At 43.8% G+C, this 20,109-nt stretch overlaps 1 protein-coding gene across 1 annotated transcript in view; it reads left to right on the top strand.

Annotated features, from left to right (window-relative positions):
• The window catches only part of trpm2 (transient receptor potential cation channel, subfamily M, member 2), a 254,653-nt gene that overhangs the window by 229,644 nt on the left and 4,900 nt on the right, over positions 1 to 20,109 (top strand). Inside the window, exon 33 of the mRNA XM_038790260.1 lies at positions 22 to 123. Within this exon, the coding sequence (XP_038646188.1) occupies positions 22 to 123 (102 nt within the window). The remainder of the gene's footprint in view (positions 1 to 21; positions 124 to 20,109) is intronic.

The raw sequence follows: 20,109 nt of genomic DNA, 5'->3' as shown, positions 1-20,109 counted from the left end.
CTCCGTTTACTTTTTCTTCAGGGAGTCCTGCACCACGGAGAGACATTCCCAAAGAAGATGAAGGTCATTTTAAACCCAAAGATGCTTGACATGTTTCAGAAACTTCGAGAAGAAGCTGTTGAGGTTGGAGCTAAATTTTGTGCTAATTAGTTTGAAGAGTGATGTTCCACTGGGTGTATTCACACAGCCAATGTGAGAAAATGCTTTCACTTTACATAATAATGCCTAGAGTCCAGAGTCAGGATCTAAGCTCACCTTGTTTTGGAATCTGTGTAGGCTTCATATGCCTTTCCCATTCGATGTTTAGCATTTCCACGACTAATGCTATATTATTTGTGCAATGTGAACCTGCTGATTGTGTCATGTATTTAGAAATGTGGTTGTAAATCCTCTGAAAGAAATGGAGCAACAGATGAGGAGACACTTTTCCTCTGATGGTTATGTGTCTCTGGAATCCTGTTTCTCAAAAGACAGTGGAAGCAGAATCTTTGAAGGCACAGTGAGATAGATTCTTGATTAACAAGGGGGTGCAAGGTTATCATGGACTAGGCCGGAATGTGGCGTTGAAGTTCCGATCAGATCAGCCATGATCTTATTGAATGGCTGAGCAGTCTTGAGGTGCGAAGTGGTCTACTCCTGCTCATAACTCATATGTTCCTGTATGCAGGATCTCTTATTTTTCAAGTAAGAGATGAGGGTCAAGTGGTAGCGTGAGATTGAGTTTTATTGCAAAAAACTTAGTTAGTGCACTTCAAAAACTGCACAAGTACAAAACAAAAGAAACAAAAGCCCAGCGGGGCATAAGGAAGAAAACAATGGAAAGAAAACAAAGGTGAAGAGAGCGGGCAACATGTGCAGCAGTAACTTTATACTGGTATGGTTTGACACCCCCCAACACTCTGCTCCCTATTGGTTTACGAGTTTTGAATTATGACTTCTGAATAGTGGTCTTTGCCATCAATCACATTGGTGTCTGACTTACTGGCTGTACTCACTTTGCTAAATTGTCACATCTGCAGTCTGGGTTAGAACAAAGAACAAAGAACAAAGAAAAGTACAGCACAGGAACAGGCCCTTCGGCCCTCCAAGCCCGTGCCGGCCATGCTGCCCGTCTAGACTAAAATGTTCTACACTTCTCCTCTAAATCTTGCCCTTCGCACCTTGCCCTGCGCCCTTAGTAATTGACCCCTCTACCCTGGGGAAAAGCCTCTGATTATCGACACTGTCTATGCCCCTCATAATTTTGTAGACCTCGATCAGGTCGCCCCTCAACCTCCGTCGTTCCAGTGAGAACAAACCGAATTCATTCAACCGTTCCTCATTGCTAATGCCCTCCATACCAGGCAACATCCTGGTAAATCTCTTCTGCACCCTCTCTAAAGCCTCCACATCCGTCTGGTAGTGTGGCGACCAGAATTGAACACTATACTCCAAGTGTGGCCTAAGGTTCTATACAGCTGCAACATGACTTGCCAATCCTTATACTTAATGCCCCGGCCAATGAAGGCAAGCATGCCGTATGCCTTCTTGACTACCTTCTCCACCTGTGTTGCCCCTTTCAGTGACCTGTGGACCTGTACACCTACATCTCTCTGACTTTCAATACCCTTGGATTAGATTGGATTGGATTGGATTTGTTTATTGTCACGTGTACCGAGGTACAGTGAAAAGTATTTTTCTGCAAGCAGCTCAACAGATCATTCAGTACATGGGAAGAAAAGGGAATTAAACAGAATTCAAGAAAATACATGAGAATACATAATAGGGCAACACAATATATGCAATGTACTACATAAGCATTGGCATCGGATGAAGCAGACACGGGTGTAGTGTTAATGAGGACAGTCCATAAGAGGGTCATTTAGGAGTCTGGTGACAGTGGGGAAGAAGCTGTTTTTGAGTCTGTTCGTCCGTGTTCTCAGACTTCTGAATCTCCTGCCCGATGGAAGAAGTTGGAAAAGTGAGTAAGCCAGGTGGGAGGGATCCTTGATTATGCTGCCTGCTTTCCCCCGGCAGCGGGAGGTGTAGATGGAATCAATGGATGGGAGGCAGGTTCGTGTGATGGACTGGGCGGTGTTCACGACTCTCTGAAGTTCCTTGCGGTCCTGGGCCGAGCAGTTGCCATACCAGGTTGTGATGCAGCCCGATAGGATGCTCTCTATAGTGCATCTGTAAAAGTTGGTAAGGGTTAATGTGGACATGCCGAATTTCCTTAGTTTCCTGAGGAAGTAAAGGCGCTGTTGTGCTTTCTTGGTGATAGCGTCGACATGAGTGGACCAGGATAGATTTTTGGTGATGTGAACCCCTAGGAATTTGAAACTGCTCACCATCTCTACCTCGGCTCCGTTGATTCTGACAGGGGTGTGCACAGTACTTTGCTTCCTGAAATCGATGACCAGCTCTTTAGTTTTGCTGGCAAAACTTTAGGGTTCTACCATTCACTGTATATTCCCTACCTGCATTAGACCTTCCAAAATGCATTACCTCACATTTGTCCGGATTAAACTCCATTTGTCATCTCTCCGCCCAAGTCTCCAAACGATATAAATCCTGCTGTATCCTCTGACAGTCCTCATCGCTATCCGCAATTCCACCAACGTTTGTGTCGTCTGCAAACTTACTAATCAGACCAGTTACATTTTCCTCCAAATCATTTATATATGCTACAAACAGCAAAGGTCCCAGCACTGATCCCTGCGGAATACCACTAGTCACAGCCCTCCAATTAGAAAAGCACCCTTTCATTGCTAGTCTCTGCCTTCTATGACCTAGCCAGTTCTGTATCCATCTTGCCAGCTCACCCCGATCCCGTGTGACTTCACCCTTTGTACCAGACTACCATGAGGGACCTTGTCAAAGGCCTTACTGAAGTCCATATAGACAACATCCACTGCCCTAACTGCATCAATCATCTTTTTGACCTCTTCGAAAAACGCTATCAAGTTAGTGAGACACGACCTCCCCTTCACAAAACCATGCTGCCTCTCACCAATACGTCCATTTGCTTCCAAATGGGATGGATTCTCTCCAGTAATTTCCATCCCACTGATGTAAGGCTCACTGGCCTGTTGTTCCCTGGATTACCTTGCTACCCTTCTTAAACAAAAGAACAACATTGGCTATTCTCCAGTCCTCTGGACATCACCTGAAGACAGTGAGGATCCAAAGATTTCTGTCAAGGCTTCAGCAATTTCCCCTCTAGCCTCCTTTGGTATTCTGGGGTAGATCCCATCAGGCCCTGGGGACTTATCTACCTTAATATTTTTCAAGACGCCCACCACCTGGTACCAGCCTCCCCAAACAGGTGCCGGAATGTGGCGACTAGGGGTTTTTCATAGTAACTTCATTTGAAGCCTACTTGTGACAATAAGCGATTTTCATTTCACCTCTTCTTTTTGTATCTCAATGTGACCCAGGCTGTCTACACACCCTTCTCCAGACTCAACATCCACCAATTCCTTCTCTTTGGTGAATACTGATGCAAAGTATTCATTTAGTACCTCGCCCATTTCATCTGGCTCCATACATAGATTCCCTCGCCTGTCCTTCAGTGGGCCAACCCTTCCCCTGGCTACCCTCTTGCTTTTTATGTACATGTAAAAAGCCTTGGGATTTTCCTTAACCCTATTTGCCAATGACTTTACGTGACCCCTTCTAGAGCTCCTGACTCCTTGCTTAAGTTCCTTCCTGCTGTCCTTATATTCCACAGAGGCTTTGTCTGTTCCCAGTCTTCTAGCCCTGACAAATGCCTCCTTTTTCTTTTTGATGAGGCCTACCATATCTCTCGTTATCCACGTTCCCGAAATTTGCTGTATTTATCCTTTTTCCGCACAGGAACATGCCGGTCCTGAATTCCTTTCAACTGACATTTGAAAGCCTCCCACATCTCAGATGTTGATTTACCCTCAAGCATCCGCCCCCAATCTAGGTTCTTCAGTTCCTGCCTAATATTGTTATAATTAATATTCTGTAAAACATTTAAAATTCTGTATAATTAATGTTCTGTAAAATTGATGTGTTCCCACAGTATACTTTCCCACAGACACAATATTTTTAAAAATTCCCTATGATATCTCCTATGATTCTTCTAAAAATTCTAAAAGAATGAATCAAAATAAAGCACAGTAGGAAGTCTTACAACACCAGGTTAAAGTCCAACAGGTTTGTTTCAAACACGAGCTTTCGGAGCGCAGCTCCTTCTTCAGGTGACTCTGAAAGCTTGTGTTTGAAACAAACCTGTTGGACTTTAACATGGTGTTGTAAAACTTCTTACTGTGCTCACCCCAGTCCAACGCTGGCATCTCCACATCACAAATAAAAGCAAGCAAGCAAGCAAGCAGGAAATAACGAAGAGAAACACATCCACAAAAAGCCTTTGATGGTCCCTTTGTTTAGGAACAGCCATCAACACTGGAATGGATAATCCAATGTAGTGTTACAGTCCTATAAATACAGTAAGCATGCTTATTAGGCAAAAGGGAATGATGGGTAGTCTTGAGAGACATAACCTTAGCAGGGGCTTTGATTAGCCGTTTAAAGAAACACTTAATAAGCATAAAAACACAATACACAGTGAGAATGAAAATGAAAAATAAGATCAAGCCCTGAACTAAAAAGGGCTTTTTATGAGCCCAGCCATCCAGATGCCCAACTACACAAGGTGTTTGCTGGCGGTTGTTTGAGTTTCTTTATCTCCATATGGATGTGCTTCCCCAAAATTAGTAATTTCCTCGGCGTTGTCTGGAATATAGGTACAGCACTCTATCAGGATGCAAGTTCCACCCTTTTCAGCAAGAACATAGTCACACAAGTCCAGAGCCATGAGGTTCTGCGGGACCACTGTATGAATGGCAAAACATTTCTGTATTTATTTCATCGAGGGCATCAGCGGTGTCAGTACCCACCTTTTCCAGAACAGATGCTGTGTTAATAGACTCTCTTGCCAGCTTAGCAGTCCCGTAAAAAGGGACCGGTATGGAAAAGAATCTTTCCATCTCCATAATAGCGCACCTCATCCGAGGTTCTTTGAGAGAGGGAGAATGGTGAATAAAGGGGACAATATACCCCAAGTAGCAAGATCCTGCCCAGGAGCGTGGTAGCCCGGGATAGGCCCTGTGGCCACAAATAAAGTAGAAGCATTATAAGAGTCGGATCGGGCCACCGATTCGGGATATCAGCACTCTGAAAAGTAGCTTCCGCCGGTCATGTTGCGAGGACCTGTCTAAAGGGAGGCATCTTTTGACTGTCCCTAAGTAACAATTTGCCCATTAGCTGTAAAACATTGCACTACCCTGCTCACATCACCTGATTCACCTGAGGAAGGAGCTGCGAAAGCGAGTGATTCAGAATACACCTGTTGGACTTTAATCTGAATTTGTAAGACATCTTACTGTGTACATCCAAATAGTGATTGCAACTGCATGTATCCTAGCTCTTGCGCCCCCAACTATTTGCTAGTTAGGCATATGAATCCTGTCTGACTCGAGACTGTGAGAAGTTCTATATATGGGGGCCCATGGCTCTGATTGTAACTGGGCTGGTACCACCCTGACAAAGCAGTCAAAGGATAACCTGCTGAGTGATATTTCTCAATGTTATCTGCTACGTTGATCAGTTAGCTATTCCCTACACATGAGGTCACCCTCTTATGGGAGGATTGTGAATGGGAGATGTTCTGGAAGATATACCATTTGCCCATTTCAGACCCATTAAAGGGGATGGGTCTCAAGGGAATGCCTCCCTTGGAGTAAGTGGGGAATGTAGGTTGTCCCTCCCAGAAAAATAGCTTAACAGCTGGAGAGGTTGGCATCTTTGGCATACATATAGGACATGTAAAAGAAGCTGTTAACATTTAGCTCCTTGGGAATCTGTTCCGGGTTGGTATAGCTGGACTGCTGATCAAGAGAAAATAAGGAATGCAAAAACTGAAAATGCAAACAACGGATACCACAATATGGTTGAATATATTGGCACTTTCCGTTCAAAAGATAGGAATGAAAATCGTCTTTTTAATCACTGTGTGCTCATTTAACATGAGATGTGAGAATCCAAGCTCTCTTCCCCTGGACTTTAACAGCTGCGTGGGTGGTCACTGGCACTTGATAGGGTCCTTCCACCTCAGCATCCAGGGGTTCTTTAGGTACTTTCTTCACGTAAACCCAAACTCTGGGGCGATGCAGTGCCCTCCGGCTGGTGGGTGTCCCCAGGCTGCTGATACCTGTTGGGAAGCAGAACTAATTGTATTTGTTAGATTCTGACAATATTGTGGTAGGGACATGGGTCTCCCTGTTATGATTTCTAATAGACTCAGACCCATAGTTCTGTTCGGGATTGCCCTAATACTGCACAGGACTATTGGCAGTGCCTGGGGGCAAGGCATTCCTTCCTGATGGTGTTTGGCAAGTCACTATTTCAGATTTCTGTTCATTCTTTCCACTTGCCCTGAAGATTGTGGGTGATAAGGACAATGTAAGTCCCAGGTGATGTTTAGTAGTCCGTAGACTTCTTTGCAGACAACACCCGGAAAGTGAGTTCCTTGATCAGCGTCAATGTTGATCAGGGCTCCCCATCAGGGAATGTAATCCTTACACAGGACCTTGGCCGTGTGATTGGCTGCGGCCCTTTTAGTTGGAAAGGCTTCCACCCACCTTGAGAACTTGTCAACCACCAAGGAACGTCAGTATATCCTTGAGATGGAGGAAGGGAGATATAGTCGACCTGCAAATGCTGGAATTCCGGCAGGGGACCTCCTTGGGGCATTACCATGATGGGTCCAGGATTATTTTTCTGGCAACCCACATAGTGGTCTGCTACCAACTGGGCATGTTTCTTGAATCCTCGGCACCACCAGCTTTTCTGGAACCGTGCTGTCATTTGTTGCAGGGCCAGGTGCCCCATGAATGGATCTGTTGGACTAAATAGGGCATCAGTACTTGTGGCATAACTGGCTTGTCGGTGTCTCTTTGTCTGCAGGTGCCTTCATCATCTAGCTTCATTCCTGCTTCAATCCATGTCCACTTTTCCCCTTGAGAACAGTTTCCTTGCATTGTCTGTAGGTCTCGAGTTAGACTGATTACTCCCAGTCTGCATGGTTGTGTTGGTTGCTCTGGAGAAGCGCATTGTGAGGCGGCCTCTTTGGCTGCCTTGTTGGCTAGGGCATTTCCTTGTGCTTCTGTTGTATTTCCCTTTGTATGGGTCTCACATTTCAAAATGGACACTTCACGTGGTAGTTGTATGGCCTCTAGCAAGTCTTGTACCTCCTTCCCATTTTGGATAGGTGTACCTGTGGTGTTGAGAAATCCCCTTCTTCGCCACAACTGTTTAAAGTCCTGAGCGACTCCAAAGCTGTACCTTGAGTCTGTATAGATATTAGCCGAAACCAAAAAGAAAATGCTGGAAAATAGATGTTAGCCGCCTGCCCTTTTGCTATCCGGCATGCCTCCGCCATGGTCCGCAATGATGGGCTGATGTCCCTGAGTAATGGATGATCAGATGCTAAGTCCCATTGGGTTTCCGTACTGGCTATGTGGGGCTATTCGAGGAACTATGACCCGAGGAGTTCGACTGAAGTCAAGCATCCAGCAGGGGGCAGCAGAGCAGAGCTTCTGATTGGCTGTTCCGGGGAGATTTGCATACGTGCAGTGCGGTCAGCGTAAGTTGAAGGTGGTTTGTGAAGGTGCTGTTCTCGAGTGACAGCTTTACCCGAAACACTACTTACGTAGTGTCTCCCACCCATCCTCCTCCTCTAACCAAAAAAAAAAAGTTCTGTCTGTTGGATTGCTAAACTAACAAGTTTTGTATTTTTATTTTTCAGTAGTTGGGAAGTTAGTTCAGTGGGAATGGAGGCTAGGGCAGTTGAATGTTCCTCCTGCAGAATGTGGGAGGAAAGGGTCACCTCTAGTGTCCCTTCTGACTACATCTGCGGGAAGTGCACCCAACTCCAGCTCCTCGAGAGCCGCGTTAGGGACCTGGAGCTGGAGCTGGATGAACTTCGGATCATTCGGGAGGCGGAGGAGGTTATTGAGAGGAGTTATAGGGAGGTAGTCACACCTCAGGTAAAAGAAGAAGGTAGATGGGTTACCGTCAGGGGAGGGAGAGGGAACCGGCAGGCAGTGCAGGGATCCCCTGTGGTCGTTCCCCTCTATAACAAGTATACCGTTTTGGATACTGTTGCGGGGGACGACTTACCAGGGGTAAGCAATGGGGCACAGGTCTCTGGCACAGAGTCTGTCCCTGTTGCTCAGAAGGGAAGGGAGAAGAGGAACAGAGCACTTGTCATTGGGGACTCCATAGTTAGAGGAACAGACAGGAGGTTCTGTGGGAACGAAAGAGACTCACGGTTGGTGTGTTGCCTCCCAGGTGCCAGGGTTCGTGATGTCTCTGATCGTGTTTTTGGGATCCTTAAGGGGGAGGGGGAGCAGCCCCAAGTCGTGGTCCACATAGGTACCAACGACATAGGTAGGAAGAGAGATGGGGATTTGAGACAGAAATTCAGGGAGCTAGGGTGGAAGCTGAGAGCTAGAACAAACAGAGTTGTTATCTCTGGGTTGTTACCCGTGCCACGTGCTAGTGAAGTGAGAAATAAGGAGAGGGAGGAGTTGAACACGTGGCTACAGGGATGGTGCAGGAGGGAGGGTTTTGGTTTCCTGGATAATTGGGGCTCATTCTGGGGTAGGTGGGACCTCTACAAACAGGATGGTCTTCACCTGAACCAGAGGGGTACCAATATCCTGGGGGGGAGATTTGCTAGTGCTCTTCGGGGGGGTTTAAACTAATTCAGCAGGGGGATGGGAACCTAAATTGTAGTCCCAGTGTACAGGATGTTGAGAGTAGTGAGGTCAGGGATAGGGTTAAAAGTTCGAAAGAGGGCACCGGCAAGCAGGATGCTGGTTTGAAGTGTGTCTACTTCAACGCCAGGAGCATCCGGAATAAGGTGGGTGAGCTTGCAGCATGGGTTGGTACCTGGGATCTCGATGTTGTGGCGATTTCGGAGACATGGGTAGAGCAGGGACAGGAATGGTTGTTGCAGGTTCCAGGATTTAGATGTTTCTGTAAGAACAGAGAAGATGGTAAAAGAGGGGGGTGTGTGGCATTGTTAATCAAGGAAAGTATTACGGCGGTAGAAAGGACGCTTGAGGACTCGTCTACTGAGGTAGTATGGGCCGAGGTTAGGAACAGTAGAGGAGAGGTCACCCTGTTGGGAGTTGTCTATAGACCTCCGAATAGTTCCAGAGATGTAGAGGAAAGGATTGCAAAGATGATTCTCGACAGGAGCGAGACTAACAGGGTAGTTGTTATGGGGGACTTTAACTTTCCAAATATTGACTGGAAATACTATAGTTCGAGTACTATAGATGGGTCAGTTTTTGTGCAGTGTGTGCAGGAGGGTTTTCTGACACAGTATGTAGACAGGCCAACAAGGGGCGAGGCCACATTGGATTTGGTACTGGGTAATGAACCGGGCCAGGTGTTAGATTTAGATGTAGGTGAGCACTTTGGTGATAGTGATCACAACTCTGTTATGTTTACTTTAGCAATGGGCAGGAATAGGTATATACCGCAAGGCAAGAATTATAGCTGGGGGAAAGGCAATTATGATGCTATTCGGCAAGATTTAGGATGTATAGGATGGGGAAGGAAACTGCAGGGGATGGGTACAATCGAAATGTGGAGCTTTTTCAAGGAACAGCTACTGCGTGTCCTTGATAAGTATGTACCTGTCAGGCAGGGAGGAAGTTGTCGAGCAAGGGAACCGTGGTTTACTAAGGAAGTTGAAGCACTTGTCAAGAGGAAGAAGAAGGCTTATGTTAGGATGAGACATGAAGGCTCAGTTAGGGCACTTGAGAGTTACAAGTTAGCCAGGAAGGACCTAAAGGGAGAGTTAAGAAGAGCGAGGAGAGGACACGAAAAGTCGTTGGCGGATAGGTTCAAGGAAAACCCTAAGGCTTTCTATAGGTATATCAGGAACAAAAGAATGACTAGAGTAAGATTAGGGCCAATCAAGGATAGTAGTGAAAAGTTGTGTGTGGAATCAGAGGAGATAGGGGAAGCGTTAAATGGATATTTTTCGTTAGTGTTTACACTGGAGAAAGACAATGTTGTCGAGGAGAACACTCAGGTTCAGTCGACCAGGCTAGATGGAATTGAGGTTCAAAAGGAGGAGGTGTTATCAATTTTGGAAAATGTCAAAATAGATAAGTCCCCTGGGCCAGATGGGATTTATCCTAGGATTCTTTGGGAAGCCAGGGAGGAGATTGCAGAGCCTTTGTCCTTGATCTTTATGTCGTCTTTGTCGACAGGAATAGTGCCGGAAGACTGGAGGATAGCAAATGTTGTCCCCTTGTTCAAGAAGGGGAGTAGAGACAACCCTGGTAATTATAGACCTGTGAGCCTTACTTCGGTTGTGGGTAAAATGTTGGAAAAGGTTATAAGAGATAGGGTTTATAATCATCTTGAAAAGAACAAGTTGATTAGCGATAGTCAACACGGTTTTGTGAAGGGTAGGTCATGCCTCACAAACCTTATTGAGTTTTTTGAGAAGGTGACCAAACAGGTGGATCAGGGTAAAGCTGTTGATGTGGTGTATATGGATTTCAGTAAGGCGTTTGATAAGGTTCCCCACGGTAGGCTATTGCAGAAAATAAGGAAGTATGGAATTGAAGGTGATTTAGCGGTTTGGATCAGTAATTGGCTAGCTGAAAGAAGACAGAGGGTGGTGGTTGATGGCAAATGTTCATCCTGGAGTTCAGTTACTAGTGGTGTACCGCAAGGATCTGTTTTGGGGCCACTGCTGTTTGTCATTTTTATAAATGACCTGGAAGAGGGTGTAGAAGGATGGGTTAGTAAATTTGCAGATGACACGAAGGTCGGTGGAGTTGTGGATAGTGCTGAAGGATGTTATAGGATACAGAGGGACATAGATAAGCTGCAGAGCTGGGCTGAGAGGTGGCAGATGGAGTTTAATGCGGAAAAGTGTGAGGTGGTTCACTTTGGAAGGAGTAACAGGAATGCAGAGTACTGGGCTAATGGCAAGATTCTTGGTAGTGTAGATGAACAGAGAGATCTCGGCATCCAGGTACATAAATCCCTGAAAGTTGCCACCCAGGTTAATAGGGCTGTTAAGAAGGCATATGGTGTGCTAGCCTTTATAAGCAGGGGGATTGAGTTTCGGAACCACAAGGTCATGCTGCAGCTGTACATAACTCTGGTGCGGCCGCACCTGGAGTACTGCGTGCAGTTCTGGTCACCACATTATAGGAAGCATGTGGAAGCTTTGGAAAGGGTTCAGAGGAGATTTACTAGGATGTTGCCTGGTATGGAGGGAAGGTCTTACGAGGAAAGGCTCAGGGAATTGAGGTTGTTTTCGTTAGAGAGGAGAAGGCTGAGAGGTGACTTAATAGAGACATATAAGATAGTCAGAGGGTTAGATAGGGTGGACAGTGAGAGTCTTTTTCCTCGGATGGTGATGACCAACACGAGGGGACATAGCTTTAAATTGAGGGGTGATAGATATAGGACAGATATCAGAGGCAGTTTCTTTACTCAGAGAGTAGTAGAGGTGTGGAACGCCCTGCCTGCAACAGTAGTAGACTCGCCAACTTTAAGGGCATTTAAGTGGTCACTGGATAGACATATGGATGAAAATGGAATAGTGTAGGTCAGATAGGCTTCAGATGGTTTCACAGGTCGGCGCAACATCGAGGGCCAAGGGGCCCGTACTGCGCTGTAGTGTTCTATGTTCTATGTTCTATGTTCTATGAGTTTTTACCAGGACACCTTGATCCTCTCGCTGTTGGGTGACTGGCAAGATGCCATCAATAGAGGTTGAGCTGATGGAGTACTGTTTGCCGCAGGGTAGTACAATCCCAGTCAATGATGCCAATTCATTGTGCAGTAGGCCGCAATCATTCTTATCTTTGGGCATATTGAGTGGTCTCCCAACTCCTCCTCCTTCAGGCTCCTGATAGTTCATGTGACTTGGTCATCTTCAAAATGCAATGAGGAATTCAATTGAGTTAGTACATCCATTCCCAGAAGGAATGGTCCTACTGGGTCCACCCATATTGGTGTGGTCAATTTGTGTGGGCCAAGTCCAATGAGTATGGGCTGAGTTCTTCTGATGACAAAAATCTGGCCCCCAGACCCATGGGTAACTTGTATCTTGCCATCCAGAGGTTAAATGTTTTTGTATCTTAGGCGTAAACATGTTCATTTAGGCCCTGTGTCCAGGAGGCAGTCTACATCTTGTTCACCCACCCTCACAGCAATATAAAATCCATCTCTTCGCTTTTGGATCAATGCCAGGAGAGGTACTAGGAGATCGAGGGTGGGCTCTCCTAGTTTTCTGCAACTTCCAGCAACTCCTCTGTGTACCCGAACAGGTGCCGGAATGTGGCGACTAGGGGCTTTTAACAGTTGCTTCATTGCAGTATTAATGTAAGCCTAACTTGTGACAATAAAGATTATTCTTATTCTTATTCTCCTTCTGTAGCTGTGGTGTAAACTGTTTAAATCTGTGCATTAGGTCATCTTGACCACCAGAGGGCGTGCTTGGATTGGATTTCAGGGTCTTTCATTGTGCTCTCTGCCTGCCCTTTTCTTTGCACTGTTTCACCCAATGGCCTTCGTTCCCGCAATTGTAACCCTTTCCAGGACACTTTTTGTGGGTATTGTTGTTGCTAGAATTGTTGGGCTGCCACCTGCCTGCATGGCTCGGAGTTTAGCTACCATATCCCGGTCTAATTGGTAATACCGATTGACTAATGCTGCATAGGTTATTTCTCTGGTCTCCCACTGGGGCACAGTACCTTTTAGCAATTTTGCCAATTCTGGTTTTAATCCTGCAACAAAAGCAGCTTTCATTGGTCCGAAGATGATATCGTCCATTTCTTCGGGTCCCTGATCATGTATTCCCGCGTGTTCCAACCAGACAGTTTGGAATTGCTCATCATACTCCAGCACTTCCTCCATCCCTTTGTGCTGGCAAGCTGCGATCTTTCCCCAGTCCGTTTTTTGCTGGACCCGGCACGATCAGCCCAGCATGCTCCTAATTGCTGCTCATCGTCCCCAAGGGCGATTCAGACCTCTTTGCTCAATCTCTTCCCGTCTTGTCTCGGTATTATTACCGTCAGGATCTGTACCCTGTCCCATTGATGGAGATTGTAAATGCCTTTTAAACGCTCTAACTATTGCCAAATTTTCATTCCTCATTCTTGGGATGTGGCAATTCTTTGGACCATTTATCACTTTTTTCCTGGTCCGCAGGGACATGCTGATAATACTGGGCATATTTAGCTCTAATTGTTTTCATGCCCTCGGTGTGGGTGGTTTCTTGTGCCTTGTTCCTAACCCGTTTTTTCTTTAGAGGATTGAGTCACACCGAAAAGGGGACCTCCTCCGGATGACTTTCTCCACTGGAGTCGCTAGAGGATTCCGAATCGGTTTCTATACCAGCCTCGCGTAACTCCATTTTTTGCTGTGGCGCTACTATTTCTTCTAGGCAAGGTAACAAATTGGATCTGAGGGGTGGCCCTGACCTTTTCAGTGGTTTGGGGCTTCTAGTTCATCACAAAATTGCTTTTTAAGTTGTTTGGATTTGACTTCGGACATAGGTTCCTTAACTTCTGACTTAAGATCTTTTACTTCGGCTTCCAACTTTTCCGAATTCAGTTTTTCCTTTTTTAACTGTTTGCTTATTGCCTTCAACTGGTCTTTCACAGTGGTCAGTGCACAATCATGTTGGGATTAATTTGTAACTTTGTTTCATTGTTGGACCTGGCCCATAACAACTAGGGACCATTTGGTTCGGTCCTTTTTTTTCATCCGTGTCTTTTTTCCCAGAATCTTTTAATATCTCCCAAGGACCATTGCCCTTTAGAGGCACCGTACCTTTCCTCAATCTCTGTACAGCTTTTGGATAAGTCCAACTGTTGCTCTATCTACTCCTTTAATTGCTGAAGGATCTCATCGCTGGAGATGTGCGATGGGGCTTGCCTGCCTTTGACTCTTGTCGGCAACTGTTTGTTCTTTTCCTCTGCCATAGTACCTCTGTTTAGACTCAAGTCGTGCAGCTTCTTTCAGCCAGGCCGATATATCTACCTTGTATACCACTGAAATACAAACGTATGTTAGGGACTTGAGCCGACTACCATCCCAGAGAACTTTGAAGTCGCGTAAGAGGATTGCCGAGTCTAAACAATGGCCGGGGACTTTTTTTTTAATAGGGAGGTGTCCAGACCTCCAAGAATAGATGCAATGTCCAGCTCTTCGGTTCCTTTTTCCTCTTAGCGACCCTGCTTGCAGCGCCGAATTGTAGGATCTCTTATTTTTCAAATAAGAGACAAGGGTCTGGTGGTGGTGTGAGATTGGGTTTTATTGCAAATATCTTAGTTAATACTCTTCAAAAACTACAAAAATACAAAACAAAAGAAACAAAGGCCCAGCGGGGTATATGGAAGAAAACAATGGAACAAAAACAAAGGTGAAGAGAGTGGAAAACACGTGTGCCAGGAACTTTATACCTGTATGGTTTGATGCCGCCCCCTGCCTTTTTGCTCCCCATTGGTTTACAAGTTTTGAATTGTGACTTCTGAGTAGTGGTCTTTGCTATCACTCACATTAGTGTCTAACTTTCTGCTGTACTCACTTTGTTACATTGTCACATCTGCAGTCTGGGTTCTGTAAAACTGGTGTGTTCCCACAGTATACTTTCCCACAGACACAATATTTAGAAAATGTGTTTTTTAACGATTTCCCTACAGTGTATAACAGCCTTTAACCCCAAATAATGTCATCTTAACTGACTGCTTGTTTCAGGATTAAATTAAATTGTGAAAATAACTTCACAAGTTCAATGTCTGTACTGGTATATTGTCTTCACTTTTATCTCACCAAATCTCGATTCTTGTGATCACTGAAGTTATCAGTGTCTTCGTCTTATCTTTATGTTCCTGTGACTTTGAGGCTGTGGCGCCTGTCAGTCTGTCCCCCATGTATGCTTCTTTCTGAATTTTCTAGTCTGCACCCCACATGTCTCCATGCTGTGTCCCTTCTCACTCTGTCTCATATATCATAGAATTTACAGTGCCTTCTTGTCCCTGACTCACTGTTTTGTGTCTCTGTCGCTTCTTAATAGTTCAGAGTCCCACATGTGCCTTCTTCCCTGTGTGTGTCAATGTTTAATGCTGGCCACAGATTTATTATGGATCAGAGACCGACTTGGATCATAGAATGCTTACAGCAGCTTTCTGCCCGTTGTGTCTGTGTCAGTGTCATGTGAGAGTACCTTTAAGAAATGGATGTTTAAGCAATGTACCTTTAGGAAAAGATGGACTTTATTATTTTGCCTGTTCGCGTGTGTTCTTTTTTTGTGAAACAAAAAGGTATATTTACTGTGTACAGTTTTTAGTGGATGGTGCAAAAGTGAAAAATGAAACCATCTTGAAGTTGATGGTTTATTTTTTTTTCTTGGAGGGAGGTGTCATGTGAGAGTACCTTTAAGAAATGGATGTTTAAGCAATGTACCTTTAGGAAATGGGCCAGCTCATATTACTGAAGTGATGTCAGAGGGTGGGGGGAGCTGAGCTCACTTCTGCTTTTAGTTTCAGTTTGAGAGAGAGCAGCTGAAAAGTGCCTGGCTGGTTTGCTGTGAGCTGTTTGAAAGGAAAAGCCAATTTTGAGGAAAATAACTTGGGCGTGTCTGTGTTTGCAGTGAGCTGGATCTGCCGTGATCTCTGCCATGAAAGACTATCTCTGAATCATTTGGGTGATTTAAACTCATAATAGTAATGTCTTTAACCTGTTGTGTTTCTGTTTAAAGGTGTTAAGTCTTTTGGAGGTTTGAAGGAACATTTTGAGGGATTATTTAGTGTTGTATTATTTTCGGGGTTATCTTTGAAGTAAGGGGTGGTAAATGATCCAATGTTTATTTAAAAAGGTTAAGTTGAATTCATGGAATAAACATTGTCTTGTGTTTAAAAACCCACGTGTCCATAATTGTAATACCACACCTGGAGACCAAGCCGTGTGCTTCAAAAGCAACAATACATTAAAGGGAAAGGCTGGTTAAACTCAATGATACATTTTGGGGTTCTGAAAACGCGGCTCCCATAACAATTGGGGGCTTGAGGGGGATAAAAGTCTATCGATTGGATTGGCTTTTTTGAACTTAAAGACAGTGAAGGATTGTTGCTTTTCCGGTGTGGTATTTTAGTTTAAGTGGGGAGAGTGTTGTGAACAATGACTCTTTCAGAGGCTCAGAAGTTTTTGAAGGTGGAGAATGTCACACGCTGTACCTTACGGACAGAGACTAAAAGCAGATTGTTAGGTTTGGCAAAAACATTGCAGTTAACATTACCTGCCAAAATGTGCAAAGATGAGGTAATTATGGCAGTGGCTAAGCATTTAAAGTTGCCTGAGATAGAGTTTGACTCATTGGAAATGGCAAAAATTCAGTTGCAAATTAAACAAATGGAACATGGGAAAGAATTAAAGCGGCTTGAATACAAGAGAGAGGGAAAAGAAAAGGAGAGAGAAGAAAGGAGAAAAGAAAGAATAGCCCTAGCAGAACAAAAAGAAAAAGAAAGGGAGATACAGATCAGGTAAAAAGATAAAGAGAGGGAGTTTGAACTTCAGAAAATGGCCATGAAACATGAAAGTCAATTAAAATTGGCAGACATAAAGGGAAACATACAGTTGGATGATAGTGATGAGGATAGTGAGAAAGAGCATCATAGTCGAAGGCTTGGTGGAAATCTATTTAAATATGTCCAAGCATTGCCAAAGTTTGACGAGAAGGAAGTGGAAGCCTTTTTCATTCCATTTGATAAGGTAGCTGAACAAATGAAATGGCCACAGGACATGTGGGTATTACTGATTCAAACAAAGCTGGTAGGTAGAGCTAGTGAAGTGTTTGCATGACTACCGGAGGAGGTATCTGGAACGAATGAGGAGGTGAGGAAATCCATCTTAAGTATATATGAGCTAGTGCCTGAAGCTTACAGACAAAGGTTTAGAAATTTAAGGAAAGAATTTGGTCAAACATACATAGAGTTTGAAAGGCTCAAACAGAGTAATTTTGATAGGTGGATAAGGGCTTTGAGAATAGACCAAACATATGAAGCTCTCAGAGAAATTATACTTTTGGAGGAGTTTAAAAATTCAATTCCTGATGTAGTGAGAACTCATGTGGAAGAACAGAGGGTTAAAACTGCGAGATTAGCAGCAGAAATGGCAGATGATTATGAATTAATTCATAAATCAAAGATTAGTTTCCGACATCAATTTCAGCCGGTGAGGTATAGAAACTGGGCGCATGAGAAATACCCAAGTGGTAAAGGTAAAGATGATCTGATGGGAGACAATAAAGAGAGTGTACCTCAGATTTAAAAAGAAATCCAGGAGGGTGGAAAAGGAATGAAAGGTTTCAAATGTTTCAAAGGTTTCAAAGGGCTTTTCACAGTAACTTCATTGAAGCCTACTCGTGACAATAAGCGATTTTCATTTCATTTCATTTCATTTTCATGCTTTCACTGTAATAAACTAGGCCATGTAAAGTCACAGTGTTGGTGGTTGAAGAAAAGCACTGGAAAGGCTGATGTGGTAAAACAGGATAAGACAGTGGGATTTGTTAGAGTGATAAAGGAAAGCCCAATCGAAGCGAAGGAGGTGCAAATGATTGTACAGCCTGTTCAAGAAGTAATTGTTGAGAAGGTGCCAGGTGTCTGGCACCTAAGAATTTACTTGTGTGGATAAAGTTTACTCATGTGCATCAGGAGGAGCAGGTAAAGAAGTCAAAATTTTAAGAGATACAGGGGCTCGTCAATCTTTAATGGTAAGAGATGAGGAATTATGTAGTTTGGGAAGAATGTTGCCAGAAAAGGTGGTGGTGATATGTGGAATTCAGGGTGAGAGGAGTAGTGTTCCATTATATAAGGTAAGGTTAGAAAGTCCAGTGAAGAGTGGTGAAGTGGTAGTAGGAGTAATAGATAAACTATCTTGTCCAGGAATACAGTTTATCTTGGGTACTGATATAGCTGGATCGCAGGTGGGAGTAATGCCTACTGTGGTTGATAAGCCAGTGGAAAATCAGACAACTGAAGTGTTGAAGGACGAATATCCTGGGATTTTTCTGGATTGTGTAGTAACCTGGTCGCAAAGTCACAGGTTAAGACAAGAGGAGAAATCAAAGAGTGAAGATGAAGTTGAAGTGCAATTATCAGAAACAATTTTTGAACAGATGGTTGAGGAAGAACAAGACCAAGTGGAGGATGAGACGGATATTTTTAGTTCAGGAAAATTGGCGGAGTTACAACAGAAAGATGTAGAAATAAAATGGATATATCAGAAAGCATATATGGAAGAGGAATCTGAGAGTATACCAGAGTGTTATTACCGTAAACGTGATGTCTTGATGAGAAAATGGAGACCTTTACATATGCAGGCAGATGAAAAGTGGGCAGAAGTTCATAAAGTAGTATTACCAGTAGGGTATAGAAAGGAGGTGTTGCGAGTTGCACATGAGGTACCAGTGGGAGGTCATTTGGGAATAAGGAAAACTCAAGCTAAAATCCAGGAACATTTTTATTGGCCCGGACTACATAAAGATGTAGTTACATTTTGTCAATCATGTCACACATGTCAAGTGATAGGGAAACCTCAAGCAGTGATAAAACCAGCGCCCTTAATACCCATTCCAGCATTTGAGGAACCCTTTACAAGCGTTCTAATCGATTGTGTAGGACCGCTTCCTAAAACAAAAAGTGGGAATCAATATCTTTTGACTATAATCAATGTGTCTACTAGCTTTCCAGAGGCCATTCCAGTATGTAATATTACAGCTAAACGGATTGTGGAGGAGTTACTTCAATTCTTTACTAGATTTACTACCCACAGAAATTCAATCGGATCAAGGATCGAATTTTACTTCAAAGTTATTCAAATACGTTATGGATAGCTTCGGAATAAAATAATTTAAATCACCCGCGTACCATCCAGAATCGCAGGGAGTGTTAGAAAGGTGGCATCAGATATTAAAGACAATGTTGAGGGCATATTGTCAAGATTATCCAGAGGATTGGGATAAAGGAATTCCATTCATACTGTTTGCAATTAGGGATGCATCTAATGAGTCTAGCAAATTTAGTCCTTTTGAACTAATATTTGGTCATGAGGTAAGAGGACCACTTAAATTGATGAAGGAAAAATTGATGGGTGAGAAATCGGAAATTACACTGTTGGATTATGTGTCAAATTTTAGGGAACGATTAAATAGAGCAGGTGAATTGGCTAGACAACATTTGAAAGTTGCACAAAATGTGTAGCGGACAAGAAATCCAAAGTTCGTAGTTCTGCCAGTGGGGACAAAGTTTTAGCGTTGTTACCAGTGGTAGGTGAGCCTTTAAAAGCTAGGTTTTGTGGACCTTATCAGATTGAAAGGAAATTAAGTGAGGCGAATTATGTGGTAAAAATACCAGATAGAAGGAAGACTCACCGAGTGCGTCATGTGAATATGCTTAAAGGGTACTTTGAAAGGGAAGGAGAGATAAAGGAAGTTTTAATGATTCTAACTCAAAGTGATGAACCAAAACCAGATGACTGTGAATTTGACATACCTCAAATTAAATTGGAAAATGAGGATGTTCTTAAAAATTGGGATGAATTGTTAAGTTACCTTCCAGAGGAAAAACAAACTGACCTGAAAGAGTTATTGATATCACATGGGCAAGTTTGGAGAGATAAATTGGGAAGTACTAACATGGATATACATGATGTAGATGTGGGAAATGCTGTTCCTATCAAACAACATCCATATAGACTTAATCCTTTAAAATTGGCACAGGTTAACTAAGAGATTGAGAGTATGCTTAAAAATGGCATAATTGAAGTGGGTTGCAGCCAATGGAGCTCACCCATAGTGATGGTACCTAAACCAGATGGTACCCAACGGTTGTGTGTGGACTACAGAAAGGGAAATGCAGTTACAAGAACAGACTCTTATCCTATCCCACGTTTGAAGGATTGCATTGAGAAAGTGGGACAATCTGCTTTTATTTTCAACTTCCAGACATGGAAAGAACATTTAAAACCTCTGAGGGAGTTAGTTGATTAACT

Source organism: Scyliorhinus canicula, chromosome 2 (genome assembly GCF_902713615.1).
Source record: "Scyliorhinus canicula chromosome 2, sScyCan1.1, whole genome shotgun sequence".
NCBI classification, from domain to species: domain Eukaryota; kingdom Metazoa; phylum Chordata; class Chondrichthyes; order Carcharhiniformes; family Scyliorhinidae; genus Scyliorhinus; species Scyliorhinus canicula.
This window is presented reverse-complemented; position numbering and strand designations above follow the sequence as displayed.